Source organism: Solea senegalensis, linkage group LG9 (assembly GCF_019176455.1).
Source record: "Solea senegalensis isolate Sse05_10M linkage group LG9, IFAPA_SoseM_1, whole genome shotgun sequence".
NCBI lineage: Eukaryota > Metazoa > Chordata > Actinopteri > Pleuronectiformes > Soleidae > Solea > Solea senegalensis.
In genome coordinates, this window is record NC_058029.1 from 14798178 (window position 1) to 14811361 (window position 13184).

General features: G+C 41.6%; 1 protein-coding gene and 2 long non-coding RNA genes across 4 annotated transcripts in view; 2 read left to right on the forward strand and 1 right to left on the reverse strand.

The window, feature by feature from the left end:
• The first annotated feature begins 420 nt into the window (after window positions 1-420).
• On the forward strand, window positions 421-5181 carry sox4b (SRY-box transcription factor 4b). Its single transcript, XM_044034364.1, has one exon. The coding sequence runs from the start codon at window positions 1222-1224 to the stop codon at window positions 2509-2511; it is 1290 nt and encodes a 429-aa protein (XP_043890299.1). The 5' UTR covers window positions 421-1221; the 3' UTR covers window positions 2512-5181.
• A 3725-nt stretch (window positions 5182-8906) lies between these two features.
• Window positions 8907-13184, forward strand: part of LOC122774950 — a 94752-nt gene continuing 90474 nt past the window's right edge. Inside the window, exons 1-2 of one of the 2 annotated variants that reach the window (XR_006361035.1) lie at window positions 8907-9018; window positions 10410-10781. This is a non-coding gene — a long non-coding RNA (uncharacterized LOC122774950). The other variant, XR_006361036.1, reaches the window with a different exon arrangement.
• The window catches only part of LOC122774951, a 170434-nt gene continuing 168019 nt past the window's right edge, over window positions 10770-13184 (reverse strand). Inside the window, exon 6 of the long non-coding RNA XR_006361037.1 lies at window positions 10770-12368. This is a non-coding gene — a long non-coding RNA (uncharacterized LOC122774951). The remainder of the gene's footprint in view (window positions 12369-13184) is intronic.

Below are 13184 nucleotides of genomic sequence, written 5' to 3' on the forward strand. Positions count from 1 at the left end.
TGTGTGTGTGTGTGTGTGTGAGAGAGAGAGAGGGAGGGAGAGAGAGAGAGAGAGAGATGAGGTGAGTTTATGCAGCCTTTTCTCACACCATCATCCCAACGATCATGATGTGTTCAAGGGACGTCTCTCTGTTCGTGACTCGCTCAACTCAAATATTAATGTATATATATATATATACTGTATTGTAGTACTATTGTATTGTAGTAAAAGGCAGACAAGAAATCACAGTGTAATAGTTTCTACATTTAGTATTAACAAGGTAAGGCAGTGCTACAAACTCTGTGTTAAAGTTTCCATATGGTAAAGTATACTTGGGTTCCCATATAGCTTCTATATGTTAATGGTGTACACATGGGCTGGTGGTGCCAGAGGAAAAAAAGGGGGTCCCATAACATAAGCCAGTGTCTCTTTAAAAAAAATTGAAGTTTCTTGTTGTATTCTGGAATGAGGTCAGACACGAGGCTCCTCATTGCACGCGCTGATTATTATTAGATTCCATTTTGGGCCAATCAGAACTACAGGGGGCGTGTGTTTGGCGCAGAGGCAGGGTAGCGACAGCGTCCCATTGGTTGATTTTTATCGCCGTTGTATCTCGGGAAGGGATAAATGCTAGCGAGGGGGGCCGAGTCTGGAGGGCTGCTTATAACTCGGCTGCAGGTTTTCAGATGGAGGGCAGACAGTAGAACTCGCTCTCGTTTTTCCCTTTTTTTGCTCGTCCTCCCCAGCATGCATGGCTTTTCTTTCTAGCAGAGGGGACAGAGTTGAAGCAGAGAAAAGCACTTACTTTACACACTGTACTTGGAGCCATTTGTAAGAGTGAGCGCACAGCGTGCCGCTCAGTCTGCACTCTGCAGCCAACACAGACTGTGTTCAGTCACCACACGGCTGAAGTGATTTTATAACACAGACGGGAAGAGACTGATAACGGGGTTACACAGAGAAGAGTGGCCCGCACCTACAGAACCTGGAAATAAACTTTTTTTTATTACACATCCAGCCTTTTAAAGGCTACTCTGGACTGTTCGAGTGTACAGCACATCTCAGGAGTGAATTATTTCTGCGCCTTTTTTCATTCTCTCAGCTCAAACTGTGAAGAGAGAGAGAGAGAGAGAGAGGGACAAAATAGCTGAGTTTGCTTTAAAGTGAACCCGACGACCACGGGGAGAGAGAGGGAGAGAAGGAACAAGTTCACCCGCTCTCCCTCTGTGTAACTGGGCTGCAATGGTGCAGAAAATGAGCCACACAGAGAGCACCGCTGAGGCGCTGCACTTTTTCGCCGGGGACTCGAGCTCCGACTCCGGGGCGTGCATGGATCTGGACGCCGCCGCGTCTCCCCTCTCACCGGGCTCCACAGCCTCGTCCACCGGCGGGGACAAACTGGGAGAAAACCCGGCGTGGTGTAAAACTCCAAGCGGCCACATCAAGAGACCCATGAACGCGTTTATGGTGTGGTCTCAAATCGAGAGGAGAAAGATCATGGAGCAGTCTCCAGACATGCACAACGCCGAGATCTCCAAGCGGCTGGGGAAGCGGTGGAAGCTGCTCAGAGACAGCGACAAGATCCCCTTCATCAGAGAGGCGGAGCGGCTCAGGCTCAAGCACATGGCGGACTATCCCGACTACAAGTACCGGCCAAGGAAGAAGGTGAAATCGAGCGCCTCTAAGCCGGGAAGCAACGGAGACAAGGGGGAGAAACTCAGCAGTAGCTCTAGCAACACCAGCACTAAGACATCCTCATCTTCAAGAAAGAATGGATCCAAATCACCCAGCAGCAGCAGCAAAACCCACAAATCACTTTTCGGGAGCAGCAGCAGCAGTAGCAGCACCAAAGCATCACCGTTTGCCTCTGAACAGCAGTCAGAGCACCACCACAACTCACTCTACAAGTCCAAATCTGTCTCCTCAGCAGCCAAGCACATACCGGATGCCAAGAAGCCGAAGCGGGTGTATGTGTTCGGCAGCAGCGCGGCCAGCCTGAGCGTCAGCCCCCCGTCCTCCGTGGTGGTCCCCGCCAGTCCCACGCTCAGCAACTCGGCGGAGTCCAGCGACCCGCTCAGCCTGTATGAGGACGCGGGCAGCGGCAGGGAGGAGGCGACAGACTCCCATAGCAGCAGCAGCAGCAGCAGCAGCGGCGGCAGCAGCAGCAGCGGCCTGGGCGGTTCTTCGGAGCGCCGCGGCGGGCACACATACAACAGTCGGCGGGCTTCCTCACCGACTCCCTCCGGTTCTCACTCTTCCTGCGCCTCGTCCCACTCCTCCTCTTCTTCTTCCTCGGAGGATGAAGAGTTTGAAGACGACTTGCTCGACATCAACCCGAGCCCCAGCTTCGACAGCATGTCGCTGGGGAGCTTCGGCTCCTCGGTGCTGGACAGGGACTTGGATTTAAACTTTGAGTCTGGCTCCGGGGGCTCCCACTTCGAGTTCCCCGACTACTGCACGCCCGAAGTCAGCGAGATGATCTCCGGTGACTGGCTGGAGTCCACCATCTCTAACCTGGTGTTCACTTATTGAGTCAGACCTCATCGTGTCCTGTAAGCAAAAAATAAATAAAAAAGATATGACCACAAACGGAAACACGGAGCCAGGTAACGTGGGTGTAATAGTTAAGTGTGTTAACTACACCAGACTAGTAAAAACCCCACTCAAACCAGCCACCGTCCCTTGTCAAAGCGCTACAAGTCCTGGGAAAGTTTATCTTTAATGTGAACAACGTGTTTTTGCGTGGACTGTGGGACTTCTGAGTACACGCGTCAAAGTGGAGGGACAGCAAAACAAGACTCACTTACACACACACACACACACAGAGAGAGAGAGGCTTTCCCCCCCGTCTGTGAGACGCTCTGTTCCGGACTGTTTATGATGAACTGAACTTTAACTGTGATTGATTTGCACGTAACGCGGTCCGCCGTTCACTTAATAATCAATGTTGTTTTAAAGGGACATTTCAAAAAAAAGTTTCAAACCAATCGCCAAGTGAACTTCACCACTAAAAAGGTACCGAAACAGGACTTTCGTGCAACAATTTCTTTTGTGATGTGTCAACAAAAGGACATTTTTTTAGATGAAAAACCGAGGTGGGTTGATGTTTTCCTTCAAAGTCTGATATTTTCTCAAAAGCAAAAAACGTGTAAAGCATGATAGCCTACTTTGTTCCTATCTTGTGCTGAGATTTTCCGTAAGACTGTCGAGCTTTTTTTTATAATAAAAAAAACAAACTAGTATTAGGGTTATTTAAGTGGATAGGTGGCGCTCGCTTCAGATCTTCTCTTTTTTTGGGGGAAGAGGACATTGAAATAATCACCAGCTGTTGTAATTTTTCAAACTTCAGGACTCAAACGCAACTTCAAATCTGTGCTGAACTTTATAAACGAGTTCTTTATGATTCAGGACCAAATTTCTTTAATGTTGATTTCAGATGATTTTACAGAGAAATCCTCACTGATTTTTTTTGTCATCCTCTGAGCTTTGTTTTGTACATGTATTCAGATGCCATTTTATATGGGATGTTGTATTTATATAATGGGCCAAGTGTTTTTGACTTGATCATTTTTTTATTTCTTGTATACATGATCTAATCTTGTTTTTGTTTCTTACACAGTTGTCTGTATGTCTGTGTCTGTCACATTTCCTTCTCAGGCGAAGGGCTAGAGTTTTAAAAACACAAGTTTTGATTTCTTTTTTATATTTAAATGTACACACTTTTGGACACTTAAAAAAAGAGAGGAAACAGTTTGATTATTTTCTCAGTGTATTTTTGTACAAATCTATATAGAAAAATGGGGGAGTCAACAATCGGTGTGTGTAGCCTATTAATACAGCTGTATTGGATTTCCTCATTTTTTATACCCCGGCAGGCTGGTTTTCATGCTGCCTTCAAGTTCTCATAACAAGCTTGTACATGTGAATTTCGTTGCCTGTTGTGATGCTTTTGCGAGCAGAGCCAGCAAAAAAAGAAAAAAAAACTTACATCACATTGTTGCCTTTTGTTTGACTTAAAAAAAAGTAAAGGCACCAACCAACTCAAGTGACCTATCACAGCAGATCATTAGAGATCAGGTATGCAATTGGTGTTTTAGGTCAGCAATTTGGCACTCAGTGAGATTGACTTTAACCAGCAAAAGCTGATGGGATGTCCATCCCTGAACGTCCCTGATTAGAATGCGCATGAAACGCAGTTATACAAAATGCTTCTCTGATTTCCAATAGCACTTGAAGGCAGCACCAGTCTTTGTCTCAGCCTACTTTCTACGTTTACAGTGCTGTTCTGCAGGATCCTTAAAGACACAGGAACACGTTATTTCTAGAGGCTATTCCTGTGGACCCTGTGGGTTTAACAGGTCACTTATCTTGAGCAGCCACTTGTTCATTCTTTTCTTTTCTTTTCATTTCCTGCGAGATATCTTGCCTATGACAACAGATGAGGAGATTGTAGCTTTACATTTGACTTATTTCTTGATGTTTTCATTAACTGATGTCAAATTTTGCCAATCAACCACTGGATTGAACAGGCTATCAATATAGCAAGCAAACAAGGATGATAACATCAAGCATATTCAAATTTCTGACTTGAGTTCCGCAAACACCTTCTTGTACTGCGTTTCTCATTGTATTTGAATATATATAATCTTTTCTACTTGTCAGCTAACATTAGCTAATAATTGTTTTAGTATCTTTATGGCATGGTGAATAGCATTTGTATTTCAGATTCAGGTTATTAGCTGTTGTGTTTTTCAGAAAAAAAATGAAAAATAGGGAAAAAAGTATGAAACGTGAACTCGATCTTTGTATATTTGACTGTATCATAAAGCAAAAAGATTGTGTGTTTATGTATGTTGTTGCTCTTGAGGACAGGCACTGTCTAGAACTGCTATCTTTTACACATCCTTACTTACATTTAAGGTGGTCAGTTCAGGACTCTTTTTTTATATATATATAAAAGCATTTTTAAATATATTAACTTTATTTTTCATCCATCCTGTGCAATATGCTGTGTAGATTTATCATTTATTGTCTCTAATCATGCCATAAACAAAGGACCCGCCCTTTTTTTGAGACTCAGAGAAAGGGGGGGTGACTCATGCCAGCTAAATTGTGTCCATTCACTGCCTGTCAGATTGTTGATATAAACTTGTGTACAGAACTTTTTCAAGGAAGGATAATAAATATCAGCTGGAACTGAAACTCTATGTTTTCAATCACTCTTTGACTGTCAGCAACAAAAAGGGATGTTTGTGTTGACGATATTCATGCAAGTTATCAATTGAAATTATTTGGATAAATCTACACAATTAGAGCAAAAAAAACAGCTTTTAGTGGAGTCACTAATTTGACACGTAGAGGTGGCTATAGAAAGAACAGCTGATGCCAAAACTTTGTGAAAGTATTAACATAGATAAACTGATCAATATGAATAGACATAATGTTTTTTGGGTAAATCCTCTGATAGTGGAGCAACAAAGGGAATCCGAACAAATAATCACCTTCTGTGGAGGGAATTAAAATGTGGCCTGAAAGTATTGTCTTCTATAGTTACAAACAAATGATTAAATCCAGACATTTCCGTGCTTCACACACACACACACAATGTTATGTTAATCAACAAAGAGTAAGAAGACCCACCAGGCTTTTAAAAAGCAAAGCAACGTCTCCAAAAAGCACAATTTGCCCCAGTTGTAGTACAAAGGGCAGAGCTGACTATGTAAGAGGGAATCTTACATCACCAGTGTGGTGCTAAGAAATTGATGCATTTATGTACAGTCTACACTCTATAAGATTCGAGAGATTCAATAAGATGGTTTCAACACAAAATGTACCGTACCCTGATGATTAAATTACCTTATGACGTAACCTATAGCTCAGAAACATCCTAGACCACAGAGCCAGAGCAGTCTGATTATTTAGTCCGAGTTGCTCTATTTTTCTCAACAGGAGTGACGCTGGTTGCAGTCCCACCATTAACTGATCACGTCGATCCTCAAAAATACCAACACATGATACATTCTCAGCATTTGAATCTGTAAATGTATGAACCATAATAACAATTAACAATAAGGCTCTCAGTTATATCCACTTTTATGAAAGATGTGCACTGCATCTACATCCCATGTAATCACCCGGATAATCCATACTCATTAAACCCATGGACTGTTATTCAAACCCATTTAATCCCAGGTGTATATAGTCATACTGATGATGCCTACTTGTGATCAGATCACTCAGGATGGATGCTAATACCAGGTCTGAACCACCGTCATCAGGTCAGCAATTACATAACTGTTACATCAGATGAGGATGATTTTTTTTTTCTTACATGTTCATACATTAATAACCTCTTCACTCACCCTATGAAGTCATGATGGTGAACAGTTTTACCACCAAACCATGACTTAAGCATGTTTTTACATTTTTGATACATGTTTTTTTTATTTTTTTTATTCTCACTGCATTATTTAATTGTTCATTTTGGGACAAATAATAAACTTGACTTGACATACAATATACCAGGACCGTTGCACTACTATTGTGTTTTTTTAATGTACTAATTATGTTGCCTACATAGATTTAGGGAGTTGCCTTAAATTAATTCCTGCTGTAGAATCTAATGTTACCTCCCTTAACATCACTAATACAAGATGTGCATATGAGTGTAGTGCGAGTGATGCTATATTTAAACCAATTCTCTATCCTATTCCATTCTATTCTATCTAAAATATGATGCCATATGCGACTGTCTGGTGTTCAGACAGTCACCGTTTCCCCTCCCCCTCTCCCAGACAGACCCTTATTGTGGGGGAAGGGCTGGTTTAGCAGCAGTCAGCCAAGGGCTCTCCAGAATAGCTGTCAAGCATGTCTTTCTGTCTATATGTGTGTATTTGTCTTCTTTTTTTTTTTAACTCTTCAGAACCCCTTTTCCCTATGGAGACCAAAACCTGGTCCTGATGAGGCAGAACATAATTACTGAGGAACTGGTTAAGTTTAGGGCTAAGGTTTTAATTGTGATTAGGGATAGACATTAACTGTTATGGCTATGGTTCGGTTGGTTAGGCTGTCCAAACAAATGGAAGACAATGCAGAATCCTTTAAGGGAACACACAAACACAAACCAGTGTGTGTGTGTAGGAGTAGCAAGACACTTGATATTTAAATAAAAGAAAGTCAGGTGTGTGTTACATACAACAGTCTCTGCAGGGATAAGTCTTGGTGTAATGGATTTCAATGTGGAGATAAAACCAATTGAATGGCACCAAACCTACAACAAACATAATGTGTGTGTGTGTTATAGTTTATGGCGGCCAATTTGTTCTTTGTTATGTTTGCATGTTTAAAGGAAATCATATTCACTTGTGTTCTTTGAACGTGCGGCAGTGCATTAACCTATAAACTGTTTTATGAAGCCATTTTATGGTAACTAAGCCCTCGCAGCATCACACATAAAATGCATATATACATTTTATCACAGCATCATTGACTGTGTGTGATATGAACACAGTCAGATGGCTCGCGTGCATATCATAGCACCTATTTCACAACATTACAAGATTCATTTTAAACTTCACAGCGATTAATATATGCCACACAAGGAGGTAATATCACATGGTATAATTGTATATATAAGAATTTCCTAACAACACCTGCACTTTATCTCTCTGTGTGATTGTGTTAAGCTCCTCTGAGCTGTATGTAGCCTGTTCAGTGTGCAGCCTCATGCATTGCTCAGCTGACTCCTCAGCTGGAGACACACAGGCAGTGGCCAGCAGTGGAGAGTGGAGCAGAACAGACTGACTGCTGGAGTCAGTGGCCCAGTAAAACCACAGCAGGGGAGTATGAGAGCTCTGCTGGAGGGGGGCGAGAGAGGTAAGACTCTCATCTGTGTGTGTGTGTGTGTGTGTGTGTGTGCAAGGGGGGATGCAGGGACAATTTCTCCCCTCTTATATATATATATATGTATATAATCCAATTCAATATATCCCTTTGTCCTTACATCAAATGTTTATCTTGTTTTTTCCTTTTCCCATGATTCATCTCTATCTGTCTAGACCATGAAAGGACGATGCATTGTCTGTTATCCGCAGGTTTGTAGTTTGTTAGATGCCTACTGTAGCTCTGATTTTGTGCCCGGGACTGGGTGAGGTTGGCACTTCCTGTGTGTTCCTGTCTCGTCAACCTGGTGGAAGCGCACAACCAATATTTATCTAAATCTCCCAGTATGAAGGTGTGTGTGTCTAATAACTGTCATTGTGTGTTTGTCTATATCTGATATCTGTCTGTTTTACCTAGTCTGGATATAAAGGCACACTTAGATAATGGGGGGAGCATTTTCTTTTGTTTGTGACAGGTAATATGTGGTGCTTTGTTAACAAAACAAAACAACCCAAAAACAACACAGTTTGACCAAAGTTTAAGGATTTTGTCGGGTTTAGGTTTGACTGATGATGAAAACAATAATAATGTACATGTAGATGTAATACAATTAAACTGATATAGATTTAAAGATGTGTTTTGTTTCACAATAGAAGCAATGCTCTTCAATGCCATTGTATATATTTATGATGATATTCTATGCATTAAAAAAAAATAAAAAAATAAAAATGAGACTCTTCATCATTTGTCTCCTTTGTTCTTCTACTCCTGCTGCTGTCCAGACATAATGGTTGTCTGCAGACAGTGCATCCAGGAAAGTTTATATCAGCCAAATTATGTGGAGAGGGGGAAGAAAGGATAAGAAATGATGTGTTGAGTTAGACAAGTGTCAACTAGTTGTAAAACAGATAGACAGACATCGAGACGTGTATTCGGACAACATCAACTCGGCCCGTCTATATTGTTGTATGCATACTTGTTTGACTTTGAGAGGGCGGGACTCTTTGGAGAGCGAAATGAACTAGGCGCGGCCAAAAGGAGCCCCATCCATCTATCACACGTGTAGACAAAGGGGGACTCCACAACACAAAGCTAGATGTGCCCTCTCAAACTTTTTCCACGACCCGCGGCGACGCGCACAGAGCCAACCACCCCCAGGTGAGTTGTCTCCGAACGGGATACTACCTTTGCCTGCGCCCTTGGAGCGAATTTGGAATGTATTTCCAGTTTGAAGTTGCTGCTGTAGTTGGTGCGTCAGCGCTCAAACTTGAGCACAAAGCAGGAGAGAAAGGGTGAGAGACTTAGAGAAACAGTCAGCGAGGGGAGAGAGAGAGAGAAAGAGAGAGAGAGGAGCGGTCCCCCTTTCCTTTGTCTGATGCGGGGCGCTTTGAGGAGAGAACTTGAGGGGATGCTCAAACACGCATCTTCATAACGCGCATTAATACGCAACATATGAGACTTACAGAACTGATTGAGAGTGAGCTGCAATGGAGGTGAGATGGAGTTTGTTGTACTGCTGCCGTGTTTTTGTCTCTTGGGGATGTTGCGACGCACCAGACAAAGCAAGCTGCCTGTCAGAAGTTTGCGGAGAAAACGACCTTTTTACGCACGCCGGATAAAAAACAACAACAGGCAATTATTAGTTCATAAATAGTTTTAAAGTACTTTTCATTGTAGTGCAGTTTATTCACAGGGACGTCCGTTGTCCTGCGAAGTTACCAGTGCACTGTGGGTGTTCAGAACAATGCAATCAGGTGTAAAGTCTGTGAGAAAGAAAACACTCCCAAAGAATTACAGTTGTTGCACGAATAAGCAGAAATGTCTGGAAACTAAAAGATGCCATGAGTGGAATAAGAATTGTTGTTTTGTTGTGAAAATCATAAAGAGACATCTCCTTAGTTTATTGGAAACAGAGCAACAGGTATAAGTCGCTGCAGCTTCTTTGTTACAGTAAAGGCTCCTTTGTTCTCAGTCCATACAAAGAAAAGTAGAAGGAGCGCAAATCCACAAGGAAATAACTTTTTGTGAACGCTTACAATTATATGTACATGTTAAAAAAAATGTTTTGCTCACATTTGTTTCCTCTTCAAAGTAGTGGTTTACATTTGAATTCATTTTTAAAATTCAAACAAAACCCGCCGTTACATCCCCCAGACAGTTATGCGGTTTATTAGACAGTTTTTTGATTTTTAAACAAACTTAAAACAAAGACATTTTGTTAAAAAAAAACAAAAAAACTTTCTTATCATATGAAGGTGTGTCCTAACAACTTGTTTGAATTTGCTGCATTCCATTGAACAGTGGCCCTGCCCTAAACTTTATAGAACATATTTCTGTATATTTATTTAATGTAAAAAAAAACAAAAAAACAAACAAAAATAGGTTGTCTTCTTTTAACATTTTAACAAATTTTACATTCAGACTGTTGATGTTTCAACTTTTATGCAAATATTTCAATTGAGCGTTTTGTACTTTTTTTTCCAGGTTTGTTCATTCAAAAAGTTTTAACTGCACATTTTTTTCTTGTTTTCTTTTGGATTTGTCCATAGGTGGATTTAACTCCAGATTTACCAGCAAAGCGATTTCTCCTGTGGGAGGTTATGGAAGTAAAAAAAAAATAAAATGTGGAAATCAAATGAAGGATGCATGGAGTTTTCAAGACTGCGAGCAGGATTAAGAGACTGTGCTGTTTTCCTTTGGAGAAGGTGACAAGTCATCCCATGAGGAATTAAACTCCAGCAGCATCAGTGCCAGGAGGGATTCATTTTAGGCACACTTGGAAATCGAAATCTCATGGAGACATTTTGAGGATTATAATGAGAACGAGCGGCTTGTCCCTCTCCTAGACATGTCCCAGGCCAAAGTCACAGCAGAAGCAGAAGCAGGATACTTAATTTCTGATCCTCCTTGACTCAACTTGGGTAGGTAATATCACTTTTTTCTTGGGATGTGGCACTTGTTCAGCCACTTGTCTGTACACACTGTACAAACACCACATACGTTCAAGCTGAAGTCAAGAGAAACTTTACTAATGTTTATTTGAATGAAATAAAGTGCATCCAGTTTGTTAAATTCTCTAAACCTTCAATTTAAGTCAATAAAAGCAGACCGGAGAGTAACCTGGATTTCTTTATTCTCATAAACTCTATGTAATGTTGTCTTCTCACACTTGCTGTGTACTTGCAGTCTATGCACTTGACCAGTAAATGTACCAAAAGCGCCTCATGAGCATGCATTGTTAACGTTTGTGGCACTTCCCACTATTCACTGAACATAATGAGTTAATATTGACAATGAAAATGTCCCATATTTCTTAATAAGCCAAACTGGTACGTAGACACAGTTATATTAACTTTCTTTTTAATTAATGACAAAGTTGGATGCATTTCCCTGACTCATCAGAAATCCAACTTTTCATGTTGTAAATATAGTGTTTCCGTTCCAGAATTTTCACAAATGCATCATGCGGGCCAAAATTGGACCCTCTGGTGGGCCGATTCTGGCCCTCGGGCCGTATGTTTGACACCCCCGTTGTGTGCAAAGATGCAAAGAGAAATTAAGAACATACATTCAAATTCAAAGCATAACTATTATGCTGAACAAAATGATAAAGCAAATTTATCAAGAAGACAGCGGCCTTCAGTTGCTCAGTTAAGAACAGGAAGCCTTACCCTCACCCTCTAATTTGGCAGATTAAAGCATTTTATAAGGAGAATAAATTGTGTGAATTATGTGATGTAGGGGAAATTAAGAACGAGTCACATTTTCTACTGTGTTGTGCTCATGATAATGAACTAAACACACATTTATTTATTTAAAATCCAGAAATGGACACCGGTGGTGACTGGAATGGAGTGGATGTTTGAGTCAAATGTATATAAGTTGGCTAGTTATGTGTGTAAAGCCCGGACAACAGTACAGTTTATTGGTTTAATGTTATTTGTAAATAACGGTGCCTTGTAAGCCCATTTTGACAGGGAATATCCTCTATGCTTGGCACAATATCAACAAGTAATCGATCAATCATATTTACTTTGAGATGCTCTGTGATGTCAGTGCTTAATGGATAGATGGACTACAGTTGTGTGAATTGCCTTCTGAGCTGTGAAACCACTTCTAACTGCTTTGTGACTTTAATCCCTCAAACCTCTGTGTGCACTGAGGAGAGAGGGCAGGTGGGAGTGGGCCTGAGAATTAAGATGGCACTTTAGTATTTTGCCTATTATCATGCTGCCGCTAATTTGGACAAGCTTGCAAAACTTTGCAAGAAAATGTCATCGGAAATGTCAGTGGCCTCCTTCACTTGTGCTCTTTATTCTGTCTGTGAATGTGTGAGAGCGATCGAACGGTAGACTCACTCCTTTCACTCTCCTTGCAGTGATGTCATTGAGAGCCAATGAGCGCATGCAGTAGTAGACTTGTCAGCATCCAAGCTCCGCCTCCAGCCTCTTTGTGCATGGCATCGCACATGGTCCTGCAGCATCACATTTTCGCCATGCGGTACTCTGCTGCAGAGGAAGAGGCAGGAAGACAGAAATGTTGGTCTGGGCCGTGTGATGTGATGTTGATCCACCACGTCTAATCATTGTGTGCATATGCACGGAACAACACGAGGAGTGAAGATATACGTATATATACAGTATATATTGTCATAAATTATAGCATATAAATGATAAATATCACATGGTCAGTCACCATAACACACACCACACAGTAACAATGAAAAACAAAGAAAAGTGTCTTAGTATCCATGTTAATAAAAACCATTTAAAAACCTGCACTTCCTGTGGCCCAGTTCACAGCCTGGAAATCACTGGATTTCCAGAGTGGGAGTGGGCAGTGTGACATACAGGTGGAACAGATGTAGGTCAGTGGTAAATGTGTGGGTGCCAAATGAGTCATGCGTCATGAGTCATAAGCATGCACAGAGGATGCAAGGATGAGAGGAGCTGTTCTTGAAACATAGCTGGAGAGTGTCTTAAGTGTAGCAAATAGCATCCCGACCCACCGCCTGCACACAGAGGGACTGTAACCTTCATTTCGGCTGGAGCATCTGTTGATGTGTAAGAATTGGTGACATCTAATGGCGAGAGTGCAGAGTGTAACAAATACAGGACTCCTCTGCTCACCCCTCCCTTTCCCAAGCACGTCAGGGAACTACTGTGGACTTCACACCGCATGGAGAATGTTGTTCTTCTCTATTTACATCGAAAGCTTCTGCTTCTAAACACCGAAAGCATGTGATGGCTGGTTTGTCCTTTGGCCTCCATGAAGTGAGGAACTTGCATAATGTATACTGTATGGCTAGGATACCAAAAAGATTT